This window comes from Neophocaena asiaeorientalis, unplaced genomic scaffold, assembly GCF_003031525.2.
Source record: "Neophocaena asiaeorientalis asiaeorientalis breed wild unplaced genomic scaffold, Neophocaena_asiaeorientalis_V1.1 scaffold437, whole genome shotgun sequence".
Lineage (NCBI taxonomy): Eukaryota > Metazoa > Chordata > Mammalia > Artiodactyla > Phocoenidae > Neophocaena > Neophocaena asiaeorientalis.
Genome location: NW_020173375.1, coordinates 3,747,343 through 3,760,391, shown reverse-complemented (window position 1 = coordinate 3,760,391; position 13,049 = coordinate 3,747,343). Strand labels below are relative to the sequence as shown.

Sequence of the window (13,049 nt, the reverse complement as noted above, 5' to 3'; positions counted from 1 at the left end):
GAGCTTTGGCAGTCTCACGGCTGGAAAAACACAAGTGGAGACAAGATCCCAATGAGAAGAGAGGTGCAGAGAACTAAGCCTGATAAATGACCAGTTCTCCCCTTAAGATATTTGGCACAATTTGAAGTTCCGTGGAAAGGGAGGCAAAAAATATAATTCCACACCTTAGAGAGGGCCCAAAGAATATACCAGGTGTATTAGTTTCTTATTGCTGCTGTAACAATCACCACAAATTAAGTGGCTTAAAACAACACAGATTTATTATATTACAGTTTTGTAGGACTAAAGTCTGAAATGGGTCTCACTGGGCTAAACTCAAGTTGTCAGCAGGGCTGCTCTCCTTTCTGAAGGCTCCATAGGAGAACCCATTTTCTGGCTTTTCCTGCTTTAGAGCTGCTCACGTTTCTTGGCTCATGACTGCAGCCCCATTCCATCTTCAAAGCCAGCAACTGCAGGCTTTCTTTGCCTTATTCAGACACTAACCCTTCTGCTTCCCTCTTCCACATTTAAAGGACCCTTGTGATTACATTGACCCTCACAGATAATTTAGGATAATCTCTTTATTCCCAAATTGCCTGGCTAGCAACTTTAGTTCCATCTGCAACGTTAATCCTCCCTTGCCATGTAGCATAACATATTCACAGTTTGTGGGATTAGGACATGGATGTCTTTGGGGGGCCATTTTTCTGCCCACCACATCAGGCTTTCAGTGGGTAGGCATAGGAGCCTATCAAAACTGCAGGCTAGTCTTGATTCAGCCAAACCTCAATTGGATGAAAGTGATTAGTCCCCATTTTATCTTCTTAGTAGAATAAAAGGGTGAAAAAGGTGGAGAATTTCATTTGAGAATTGGAATCTATGAAGAAGAAATAAAAATGGAAATTCTAGCAGTGAAAAAGGCAATCGTTCCACTAAAGATGCAAGAAAAAGTGTCTTTGCACTTGTGGCAGCCAAGACTGAATGGGGGAATACAGGAATTACAAAACCATGGAAAGAGAATTTTTGCAACTCAGAAAGAACATTCTATACAGCAAAGAGCCTGTTTTACTCCCCCTAAAAAGTCTGAAATTTGAGTTTACATGAAAAAGGCAATAATTTATGTTAATTTCTCATTAAGTAGATTTAACAATACAATAGATGCAAAGAAGAGAGGATTAGTAAACTGAAAGTTAGTTTAATATAAAATATCCAAACTGAAACACAAGGAAAAAAATGGAAATACAGAAAAAGGCATGATACATGTGTGCATTTGAAAAAGATTACTACAGGGACTTCCCTGGTGGTCCAGTGGGTAAGACTCCACGCTCCCAATGCAGGGGGCCCCGGTTCAATGCCTGGTCGGGATACTAGATCCCGCACGACGCACCTGAGTCTGCACGCCGCAACAAAGATCCCGCACGCGGCAACAAAGATCCCATGTTCCGCGACTAAGACCAGCCAAAATAAATAAATAAATATTTTTAAAAAGGGATTACTACACATACAATTATAGTTGTAGAAGTAGAATCAACAGAATAGGCAGGAGGGATATTTAAACAAACAATGGCTGAGAATTTTCCAAAGGTGATTAAAAAAATTAGCCCAAACCTTCACAGCTAGGGTAAAATCACACTTAGGCATATGATGGTCAAACCAAAGAACATGAAGAAGATAAAGGGAATATTTTAAAAGCAGCCAGAGGAAAAAGACAAATTACCTTCAAAGGAACAACAGTTGACCTCAGTTGACTTCTCAACAGAAATTATAGACAAAAGAACACAATACAGTGACATTATTAAAGTTATGGAAGAAAAGAACAAACTCTACAAACTGTTAGTTAAAAACATTAAAAATCCTGAGAAAATGCTCTGCCAGAAGATTTGCACATTAAAAACAGGTGAGCCAAATAGAAAACAAATATAAGGTGTCAGATAACACTCTAACATATCAGTAATTACATTAAATGTCAACAAACTATATGCCAATTAAAGTCTAAGATTGTCACATGGAGTTTTTAAAATATATGCTGCTTGTAAAAGACACACTTTAAATATAAGGACACAGAAACACTGAACACAAAAGGATTAAAAAATATATGATGCATACAATAGCCAGAAGAAAGCTGGTGTAACTACCCCAATATTACACAAGACTCTAAAGCAAGAAACATTACTAGAGATAAAAAGAGGCACTTCATAATGGTTAGAATTATAAAGGGAATAACCTAACAGTAAGCTATCACAATCTCAAATATGTATGTACTCAAAAACATAGTTTTAAAATATATAAAGCAAAGGTCAGCAGCGTTAAAACAAGAAATAGACAAATCCACAATCATAGTGGGGAACACACTTCTCTCCAGTGCTAATAGAAAAATCGGATTAAAACAATTATAGAGCTGAACAACACAATTTTCAATGTGTGTGTTGAACAACCTTCACAACCTTCAGCATATTTCAAAAGACTGAAATCATTCTGAGTATGTTATCGTACCATAGTGGAACTCAGTTAGGCATAAATAACAAAAGATAACCAGGAAATTGAAAACACTGGAAATTAAGCAGTACATTTCTAAATAAACTATGAGTTAAACAAGAAATCACAATGAAAATTGGAATATATTTTGAATTAGAATATATATTTGAATATATTTTAGATAATCATAAAGATATAATAATATATCAAGAAAAAGGAAATTTGGAGCCTTCAATGCATATATTAGAGTAGAAGAGAGGCTGAAAATCAATGATCTTAACTTCCTTCTATAAAATCCAGAAAAAGAACAAAGCCCAAAGAAAGTCAAGAAAGCAGAAATCAACAAGTGAATTTACCATAGAGAAAATCAACAAAGCCAAAAGTTGGCTCCTTATGAAAATTAATAAAATAGGTAAAACCTTGGCAATACTAATCAAGAAAAAGGAGAAAACATAAATTACCAATATCAGAAATGAGAAAGAAAATTATAGCAAGGATCCTCCACACATTAAAAATGTATAAGAGCTTCCAGGTTGGTGAACACTTTCACGTGCTGGGAGGATGGTGCATCCCAGTTTCTCAGGGACAGAAGCTCCTGTAACAGGACCCTTCCGGACCTCACCAATGAACCTCTTCATCTGGTCATTCGTCTATATCCTTTATAATAAACTGGTAAACAAAAAATGAATAAAGATAATATTGTGCACAACTTTACATCAATAAATTTGAAATTTAGAGGAAATGGGTAACTTTCTTGAAAAACTTAGCAATACCAAGACTTGAAGAATCAGAATATCTGAACATTTCTTTAGCTATTAAAGAAATTTAATCTGGAATTGAAAACCTTTCCACCAATAAAACTCTAGACATGGGTGTCTTCACTGAGATATCAAGACTTATTATAAAGTTACAGAGACTGAGACAGATATAAGTGGAAGGGTTGATATATAGCTTAGTGGAACAGAGTGGAGAGTCTAGAAACACATAGACAGTTACCTGATTTTTGACAAAGTTTATACTAAAGTGCAGTAAAAGAAGAATTATCTTTCAAGTAAATGGTGCTGGGTCAACTGGGCACACATATGGAAGGAGAAATGAATACAGGCTTCTATCCCATACCATTCACAAATATCAGTTCCAAAAAGATCTAGGCCATGTGCCTTAGCCTTGTCTTCTATGACATCATGCTATAGCTCACTAAGTTATTCAGTTTATAACTGTAGTTATATAGCACAAATTACAGGGTCTATACATCATTTGTTAAATTCCAGGAGACCTACTGAGTGAATATTTGGGGCAAAAAAATGTCATGTTAAGAAAAGTCATCCACTTCTTTTAACCTAATTTCTCGTTCACATGAATGGAAAATAAATGTCTGTGTTTTTTAAAAAAAATCAATTCCAGGTGGATTCTAGATCTAAATGTGAGGGGTAAAACTATAAATCTTCTAGAAGGAAACATAAGAGAATATTTTCATGAAGTTGGGACAGGCAAAGATTTCTTAAACAGTTTACAAAAAGTGCTAAACATAAAGGAAAATGTTGAAATAGGACTCAGAAATATATAAAACTTCTGTTTATTAAAAGACACCATCAAGAGAGTGAAAGAAAACCCATAAAATGGAAGAAGATATTTGAAATACATATGTCCTTCACAGTTCTCATATCTAGAATAAATAAAGAACTCCTACAACATAAAAAATGTGAAAATAATCCAATAAAAAATAGGTATATCACAAAAGAAGATATCTGAATCACCAATAAACATGTGAAAAAGTGTTCAACTTTATTAGTCATCAGGGAAATTAATATTAAAACTACAGTGAACTTCACCATATGCTCCAGGAGAGTTAAAATTAAAAAGTCAGCCCAAACCAAGGGGTGACAATGATGTGAGGCAACTGGAACTTTCATACGCTGGTGGGAGTGGGAGGAGAGTGGGAAGTGTACGACTACTTTAGAAACAGTGTGGCAGCACTTATGAAAGCTGAACATAGGCACATGCTGAGATTCAGCAATCGTGCCCTTGCGTGTATAATCAACAGAAATGCAGACACATGCTCACCAACAGACATGTACAAAAATGTTCACAGCAGTATTACCTCATAATAGCCTCAAATTGAAAAACAAAAAACCCCAAATGTCCATCAATAGTCATTGATATATTCACTATTGGAATACCACCCAGTAATGAGAATGAACAAATTACAGTATATGAAACAGCATGGTTGACTGTCATGAATATTACATTTGGACAAAGAAGCAAGACAGAAAACAGTGCTTACTTTATGATTCCATTTGTGTGAAATACAAAAACAGGTGAAACATCTGTGGTGTTTGAAATCAGAATAATGGTTACTTTTGATCACTGGTGATTCTAAGCTGGATGAGGGGGCTCCTAGGGAGCTGGTAATATTCTCTTTATCTGAGTGCTGGTTACATGGGTGTGTTCATGCCGTGTTAATCCATAGGTTGTACACATGATGTGTACTTTTTATATGTACGTATAAGTTCAATAAAAGGTTCACATTAAAAAGATATAAATCCCTTTTTCTCTAGATTAAAAAGAAGAAGAGACTGCTATTCTCATTTTCAAAAATTCTAAAGATCAAAGGATTCCTTGAGTGGAAGGAGACACAGAAGTAGCTGAGTCCCAATGTGGAATCTCTGGCCTCTAGTGTCTTTGGCATGGGGAGGCAGCAGGTGGCCTTCAGGACTTTGTGTCACCATCACAGCAGGCCCAGAGTAAGGGTTTACACCATAGCAGTCTCTGGGACAAACCCTGTGCCAAGAACCCCCTGATGAGTGTCTCACCAAGGAGGGGACATGTTCATCCTTTCCTTTGAGATGGTGTTCAGCAGATTGCTGGTCTAGAGGTTGCTTTAATCTCTGACCAGAAATATGCTGGCTATTTCCAGCTCATGAGCATATGGGATGTGGTCTCAGGGACCCCGACAGCCTCTCTGCACAGCACGGACCTTGTGTGACCGAGGCTCCTAAGCCTTTCTCTGTGCCCTCCAGCTGGTCTTACTCCAAAGCCCAGACGGTCACCTTGAAAGCTGACCAGATGTGAGAGGTCCCCTCCTCACTCTATCCTGTCCCTAGTTATCTGGCACATAGAGACAATACATTTCTTGAATTGAAAACTCAACTTAGCTGGCTAGAGGTGATGTGAAGGGGGAGAGAATGGGGACAATCTCCCATTAGTTGTCCAATGATGGTGATGTCTGTAAGATACGGAAGGAAGAGGATACATTGTTTACTTTGAGGTATATGTGTGAGAGAGAGAGAGAGAGAGTGTGTGTGTGTGTGTGTGTGTGTGTGTGTGTGTGTGTGTAAGAGAAGGGGAGGAGAGCCCAGGTTTGTGTATAATAGTCTCATGCCTTTGACCTTGTGAATTCTGTGACTTACAACCTCTTCCTACTCCCTCAGGACTATCTCTGGCCTCAGTGGAAGTCAGGGTTAATCTCTGACAGAGGGAAGAACTTTTCATAATTTTGGTAGGAGCTGAAACAAACAACAGTATTTCCTTAGCAAAGATTCACCCTTTGCGCGCAAGAAGAAGGGGGCAGAATAAAGAGTTATGGTGGGCTAAAATAATAAACTGTTTAAATTCAATTATAATACGTTCTTACAGTCTTAAGACTCAGTTTTGAGGATGCTTTATTAGATGAGTCTTGGTTTGTGGTTTGAATTACTATATTGCCAGTCCTAATACTTAACTTGAGAGAAAGTCTACTTAAAATGTATCCAGGGCAAAAGACTTGAACAAGAGGGCATTTAAATAGCTAATAAGCATATAAAGATACTCAACCTCATTAGTCATCAGAAAAAACTCAAAATTATGGTGCAAAACCAACAACACTCCCAGCAAAACAGTAAAAATGTGGAACAGCCAAACTCTTGTACTCTTAATGTGGGAGTGGAAATTGGTTCAACCACTTGGGAAAAGTGTTTGGCAGTATCTATGAGTTGAACATATGCCTACTTTATTACCAAGCAGTTACTCTCCCAGGAAAATATCCTGCAGAAATGTATACCTGTGTGCAGGAAAAGACATGTACTAGGATGTTCACAGCAGCACTCACTATAAGAGCCCACTAGAAACCACTATCATCAACAGGCAGGATAAATAGCAAGTCCTGCATATACAATATGGGGTCATATGCAACACCAAGATCTCCTGACGGGCAACTATACACAACAACATAGATGAATCTTACAAATGTAACCAGAAAGAAGTCAGATGCAACATTGTACATATTGTATGATTCCATCTCTGTAAAGTTAAACAATCAGCAGAATTAGTCTATGTTGCCAGAAGTCAAGATAATGGATATCTTTGTGGGGAGATGGGAAGTAATTGGAGGAGAGGCACCCCCCCACTCTGTTAACGTTCTGTTTCTTGATGTGGGTGCTGGTTACAGGGGTGTGCTCACTTGGTGATAATTGCTCAAGTTGTATACTTAAGATATGTTAAGTTTTATGTATGTTTATTACACTTCAAGAAAATTTTTGAAAAATCTAAATTCGGAAGACTTCCGCCAGGCAGAGCTCATAGACTTCAGGAGGATGGGGCTGCGGGCTGCACTGGTGAGTAGAAGCAGCCCTCCCAGGGTTCAGCGCTTCACCTGACCTCAGACTTCAGCCAGGGTTGCAGGAGACCGTGTCAGGGGGATTGGGGGTGGGGGAGGGACCCGGAGTGGGCAACCGAGACGCTTTTGGAGGAAGAGTCTGAGGATACCTGAAAATTGCGTTCAAAACGTTGTGTATGCGTGTGCACATGCTCTCCTGGGGTAAGGGTCCACAGTGTTCACCTAGTGGACCGCCCCTCAGTCCCGAAGAGTCTGTGTCGGAGACATCGAAGAGTTGCTTGTCTAGATGAAGGTCCAGGGGTCAAGGAACCCGCATTCCAGTAACTAACCTGGGGCCCTGGAGGTCACTCTCATCTTGGGCCTCGGCTTCTCTGTCCAGCGGGCTCCGGGGTTGCTGCGGTTCGTACCTCCGGGGTGCGGACTACTAGCCCGCGAGCAGAGATCCAGCCTCTCAGTTCCGGGCGCTGGGCAGAGGTGCAGCCGCAGCGAGCCCCTGCGAGCTGTCTGGGAGAGGGGTGGGGGTGTGGCGAGGGCAATGGGCCGGAAGGGCGAACCCTTCGGAGGAGGCGGATCCGTCCCCTCGCGGGCAGATATAGTTGGCCGAGGCCCCGGGAGCCGGGTAGGAGTCACGCGCCGCCGAGGAGAATGAGGCTCGCGGTCTGCTCCGTGCTGTGCGCGGGGGTCCTGGGTGAGTGCGCACTGGGAGCCGCGTGGGGGGCCGGCCGTTTAGGATGGGACCGGGTGCCAGCCGAGGGTCAGCCAAGGCGGGACACTGCACTGCCTCGTCTAGGCGGCTTCGAAGCAACCCAGCGCCTGGCTGGCTCCAAAGTGCCTTCCACCGCCGGTGGTGCATCAGTGCACCTGACCAACTTTCGCCCTTGCAGAAACCCTGCAGGCTAGGGCAGGAGTTCGCAAACTCTGACCAGCCGACCAAATCCCGCCAGCTGCCTGATATACAGCCAAACGAGCTAAGAATGGGTTTTACATTTTTACATGTGTGAAAGAAAATAAAAAGAAAAATAGCTTGACACATAAGAATTATGTGAAATTCAAATGTCAGCGTCCATAAATAAAACTTCATTGCAACACGATCATGCTCATTCAGGTATTGTCCACGGCTGCTTTCAGGCTTTAAGGGCAGAGTGGAGAGTTGCCACAAAGACTGTATGGCCCACAAAGCTAGTAATTTCCTAGCTAGCCCAGTACAGAAAAAGTTCATGACCCCTGGCCTGGAGGCTGTTCCTCCAGTTTACAGTGAAGGAAACAGGGTCAGAGGAGAGAAGGGATTTTTTCCGAGGGCTCAAGGACTATTATTAAGAGGGGGAGGGGCACATCAGGGAAGCTTGTCATGTCAGGTATCTAACCAGAAGGATCTTTCCTGCTCTGAACTGTACAATGCCTCCCATCCCGACTACACACTAGGCAGGTGGAGGAATATAGGGCAGAAACAATCACCCTAGAATGGAATCCACCTGCCACTCGGTGCCATGTGACTGGGTGGTCCCTTGCCCTCTTCTCTGGGCTGATTTCCTCCTCATTTCAGTAGAAATTACTTTTTCACAGCAAACACACAGTTGCTGTGAAAGTGACATGAAGTCATGTACCTAAGGGCAGAGCTGTAGGCACAAGTGAGTTATCACTGGAAAAAAAATCCTGCACGTAAATGTAGGGGGCCCCTTCCCGTGTTGGGGGACTGTCAGGGCTCTTGGCTGGGTAACCGTAAGGAAGGTAATGGTGCAAAGTCACTGACCTCATGCAGGTGGAGACCCCTGCTTGGCGGGACAACTGGGTTCTGTCCAGCCCTGATTCTGTCAGGTCTCAGGCTGTCTTAAATCATTTCTGGGGTAGGGTATCTAACATGGGGGGAGGCATAACCTGGGCTGAGCAGAAGAAGGCAGGAAAGGCAAGGAGTGCTTTCAGGGATGGGGGTGGCCCTCCTTGGCCCAGTGCTGCCACCTAGGGCCACACGGGGAGCTCTGATGGGGCTGGGGAAGGCTGGCAATGTTGCTACAGCTGTGGTCCAACTATGGCTGCAGAAAATCCAGAGTGCAGCCCCCTGGCCTCTCCCGTATTCTTCCTGAACAGGGCTTCTGTTGTTTGTTCTTCCCCCATCCCCTCTCTTGGCAGTGTCAGGCACTGACCAAAAGTTCACTTTCCCAGTCGGCTCTGTGTTTACTAAACAGAGGCAAGAGCTGCCTCTCCCTGGCCCTCCGCCCACTCCATCCCAACATTCCTTCTCTCTTGGCCACTGGACAAGGCTGGAATCGAGGACGTGCTTTCTTCAAAGCTCAGTGTTCTTTTCCTATAAAAACCCTTCTGGTGGCAGATGACAGGAATGTAACCAAACTAGCTTAAACTAAAAGTGTCAGAGGAGTGGGAGTGGTGATCAGTAGGCCTTGCAAGAGCCAAGAACCAGGGGCTCAGTACAGCTTGTACCTCCACCTAGGCTGCCACCTCCTTTCTCTACCTTTTGCTCTTCTGGGGAAGAGATTTCTCCACGCAGTGAGCATGTGGCCACCAGCAGCTTTTCCCTTCTAGGAGCAGATTGAAATATTCATGGTGGGCTCTGATTGCCCCTTCTTGAAATTGTCACATGGTTGGATGGAGTGTTATTGATGGCTGGCCTAGTTTAGGTTACTTGACTCCATTGACACTTAGCTTGCTTGCACACACTCTTTCTTTTTAAAATCGTTTTTATTGAAGCATAACTTGCTTTTAATAAAATGCTCTCCTACAAGTATACATACAGTTCAATGAATTTCAAGAAATATGCCTACCCCCATAACTACCACCACAATCAAAATATAGAACATTTCCATCACTCCCAAACTGTCCCCTACCCCTTCCCAGTCATTCCCATTTTTTCCCACTTTAGATAAGTTTTTCCTTTTCTAGGATTTCATGTAAATGGAATCATGCACTACATAGTCTTTTGTGTCTGGCTTGTTTCATTCAGCACAATTGTTTAGAGATTTATCCACATTGTTGTATGTATTAAAGTTCATTCCTTTTTATTGCTGAGTAATATTCCATGGTATGACTTTATCACAGTTTGTTTTCCATTCATTTGTTAGTGGATGTTTAGGTTGTCTCCAGTTTGGGATATTATGACTAAAGCTGCTATGAATGTTAGTGTACAAGTCTTTGGGTGGACGTATATTTTCATTTGTTTTGGGTAAATATCTAGGAGTAGCATTGCTGGGTCATAATGGTAAGTTATGTTTAACTTGTTAAGAAAATGTCAAACTTTTTTGAGTAGTTGTACCATTTTCCATTCCCACCCACAGTATGATAATTTCAGTTGCTCCACACCCTGCTAACACTTGGTGTTGTCAATATTTTCACATTTAGCCATTCTGATAGGTGTGTGTAGTACCTCACAATGGTTTTAAATTGCATTTCCCTGATGAGTAATAATGTTGGAGCTTAGCTTTCCATTTTCTTTAATTAATTAATTTTTTTTGAATTTTTGAATTCTATTTTTTTATACAGCAGGTTCTTATTAGTTATCCATTTTATACATATTAGTGTATATATGTCAATCCCAATCTCCCAATTCATCACACCACCAATAAAATAATTGATTTTATTTATTTATTTTTGGCTGCACTGGGTCTTTGTTGCGGCACATGGGCTTTCTCTAGTTATGGTGAGCGGGGGCTACTCTTTGTTGCCATGCGCGAGCTTCTCATTTCAGTGGCTTCTCGTGTTTCAGAGCACAGGCTCTAGTCTCGCTGGCTCAGTAGTTGTGGCGCATGGGCTTAGTTACTCCACAGCATCTGGGATCTTCCTGGACCAGAGCTCAAACCCGTGTCCCCTGCATTGGCAGGCGGATTCACTGTGCCACCAGGGAAGCCCTCCATTTTCTAAATGATACCTTCTGAAGAGCAGATGTTTTACATTTTGATCAGGTTCCCTTACCTAATTTTTATTTTTTGTTATTATGTTTTGCGTCCTCTCTAAAAATATTGATATAATTGGCTACCCCCAAAGTTGCAATAGTTTCCTCTTTGTTTTGTTTTAGAAGTTTTATAGCTTCAGCTTTTATGTTTTGGTCTATGATACATTTTTAGTTAATTTTTGTGTATGGTATAAAGTAAGAGTTGGGATTCACTTTTCTCATATGAATATCCAGTTATTCCAGGACTTGTTTTCGAAAAGAATATCCTTTCTTCACTGAATTACCTCGGCAGCTTTGTTGAAAATCTACTGACCCTATATATATGGGTCAATTTCTAGACTCTCTGTTCTGTTACATTAAGCTTTATATCTCTCCTCGTGCCAATATCACACTGTCTTGGTTACTGTAGCTTTATAATAAGTCTTGAAATCAGGTAGTATAAATCCTCCAACTCTATTGTACTACTTCAGTGTTGGTTTGGCCATTTAGATCTTTTGCATATCCAAACACAATTTTGAATCAGGTTATCAAATTCTATAAAAAACAATTAGGCTTGGATTATTATTGAGATAGCATTTAATTTATAGATTATTTTGAGGCTTGGCATCTAAACAATATTGAGTTTCCTAATCCATGAACATTCTACATCTATTTATTTAGGTCTTCTTTCATTTATCTTGGAAATTTTTTGTAGTTTTCATGTACAGCTCTTGTTCATAATTTGTTAAATTTATCCCTAATATTTCATATATATATCTATTTTAGATTCTTTTTCTTTCATTTTTCTTGGCTGTATCGGGTCTTAGTTGTGGAACGCTGGATCTTCGTTGAGGCATATGGGATCTTTCCTTGCGGCACGGGCTCTTTGTTGCGGTGTGCAGGCTTCTCTCTACTTGTGGCGTGCAGGTTTTTCTCTCTCTAGTTGTGGTGTGCAGGCTCCAGGGCGCGTGGGCTCTGTAGTTGGTGGCAGGTGGGCTCTCTTGTTGAGGCATGTGAGCTCAGTAGTTGTGGCACAAGGGCTTAGTTGCCCCGCGGCATGTGGGATCTTAGTTCCTCCACCAGGAATGGAACCCGTGTCCCCTGCATTGGAAGGTGGGTTTTTTACCACTGGACCACCAGGGAAGTTCTGATATTTCATATCTTTGAAAGCCATTGTAAGTATTATTTTTTACTTATTTATTTATTTATTGCGGTACGCGGGCCTCTCACTGTTGTGGCCTCTCCCGTTGCGGAGCACAGGCTCCGGACGCGCAGGCTCAGCGGCCATGGCTAACGGGCCCAGCCGCTCCGCGGCACGTGGGATCCTCCCGGACCGGGGCATGAACCCGCGTCCCCTGCATCGGCAGGGGGACTCTCAACCACTGCGCCACCAGGGAAGCCCGTAAGTAGTATTTTTAAAGTTTCATTTTACAGTTTTTTCTTTTTAGCTTTGTAGAGATTCAACTGATTTTAGCGCTTTGACCTCAGATCCTAAGACCTTTCTAAATCATTTATTCCTTAAAATTTTCTGTGTAGAGAAACATGTTATCTGTGAATATAGACAATTTTCTATCTTCTTTTCCAACCTGTATGCCTTTTGTTTCTCTTTTGAGCTTTGTTAAAATGGTTAAGACCTCTAATACAGTGTTAAACAGAAGTGAAGAGAATGTCAATCTTTGCCTTGTTTCTGACCTGAAGGGGAAAGCATTCAGTCTTTCACCATTAGGTATAATATTAACTGTGGGGTTTTTTGTAGATGTTCTTTATCAGGTTGAGGACATTCCTTTCTATTCTTACTTTGCTTGGAATTTTGAATTGGCAAGTGCCTTTTCTGTTCTATAGAGATAATCGTATGAATTTTTCTGTTTTATTCTGTAATATGGTGAGCTATACTGATTAGTTTTTGCACATTAATTCAACTTCACATTCCTGGGCAAGGGATAAACCTGTGTGTGTGTGTGTGTGTGTGTGTGTGTTCATGTACTTAAGAATTTTTTTTGGCTGCGTTTGATTTGTTAATATTTTGTAAATGATTTTTGTGTCTATGTTCATGGGGGATATTTGGTTGTAGTTTTCTTTACTTATAATGTCTTTGTTTGGATTTGGTATCAGGTTAATGCT

At 41.2% G+C, this 13,049-nt stretch overlaps 1 protein-coding gene across 1 annotated transcript in view; it reads left to right on the top strand.

Moving 5' to 3' along the window:
* The first annotated feature begins 7,654 nt into the window (after positions 1-7,654).
* Positions 7,655-13,049, top strand: part of LOC112400480 (inhibitor of carbonic anhydrase) — a 40,327-nt gene continuing 34,932 nt past the window's right edge. Inside the window, exon 1 of the mRNA XM_024746248.1 lies at positions 7,655-7,736. Within this exon, the coding sequence (XP_024602016.1) occupies positions 7,694-7,736 (43 nt within the window). The 5' untranslated portion in view covers positions 7,655-7,693. The remainder of the gene's footprint in view (positions 7,737-13,049) is intronic.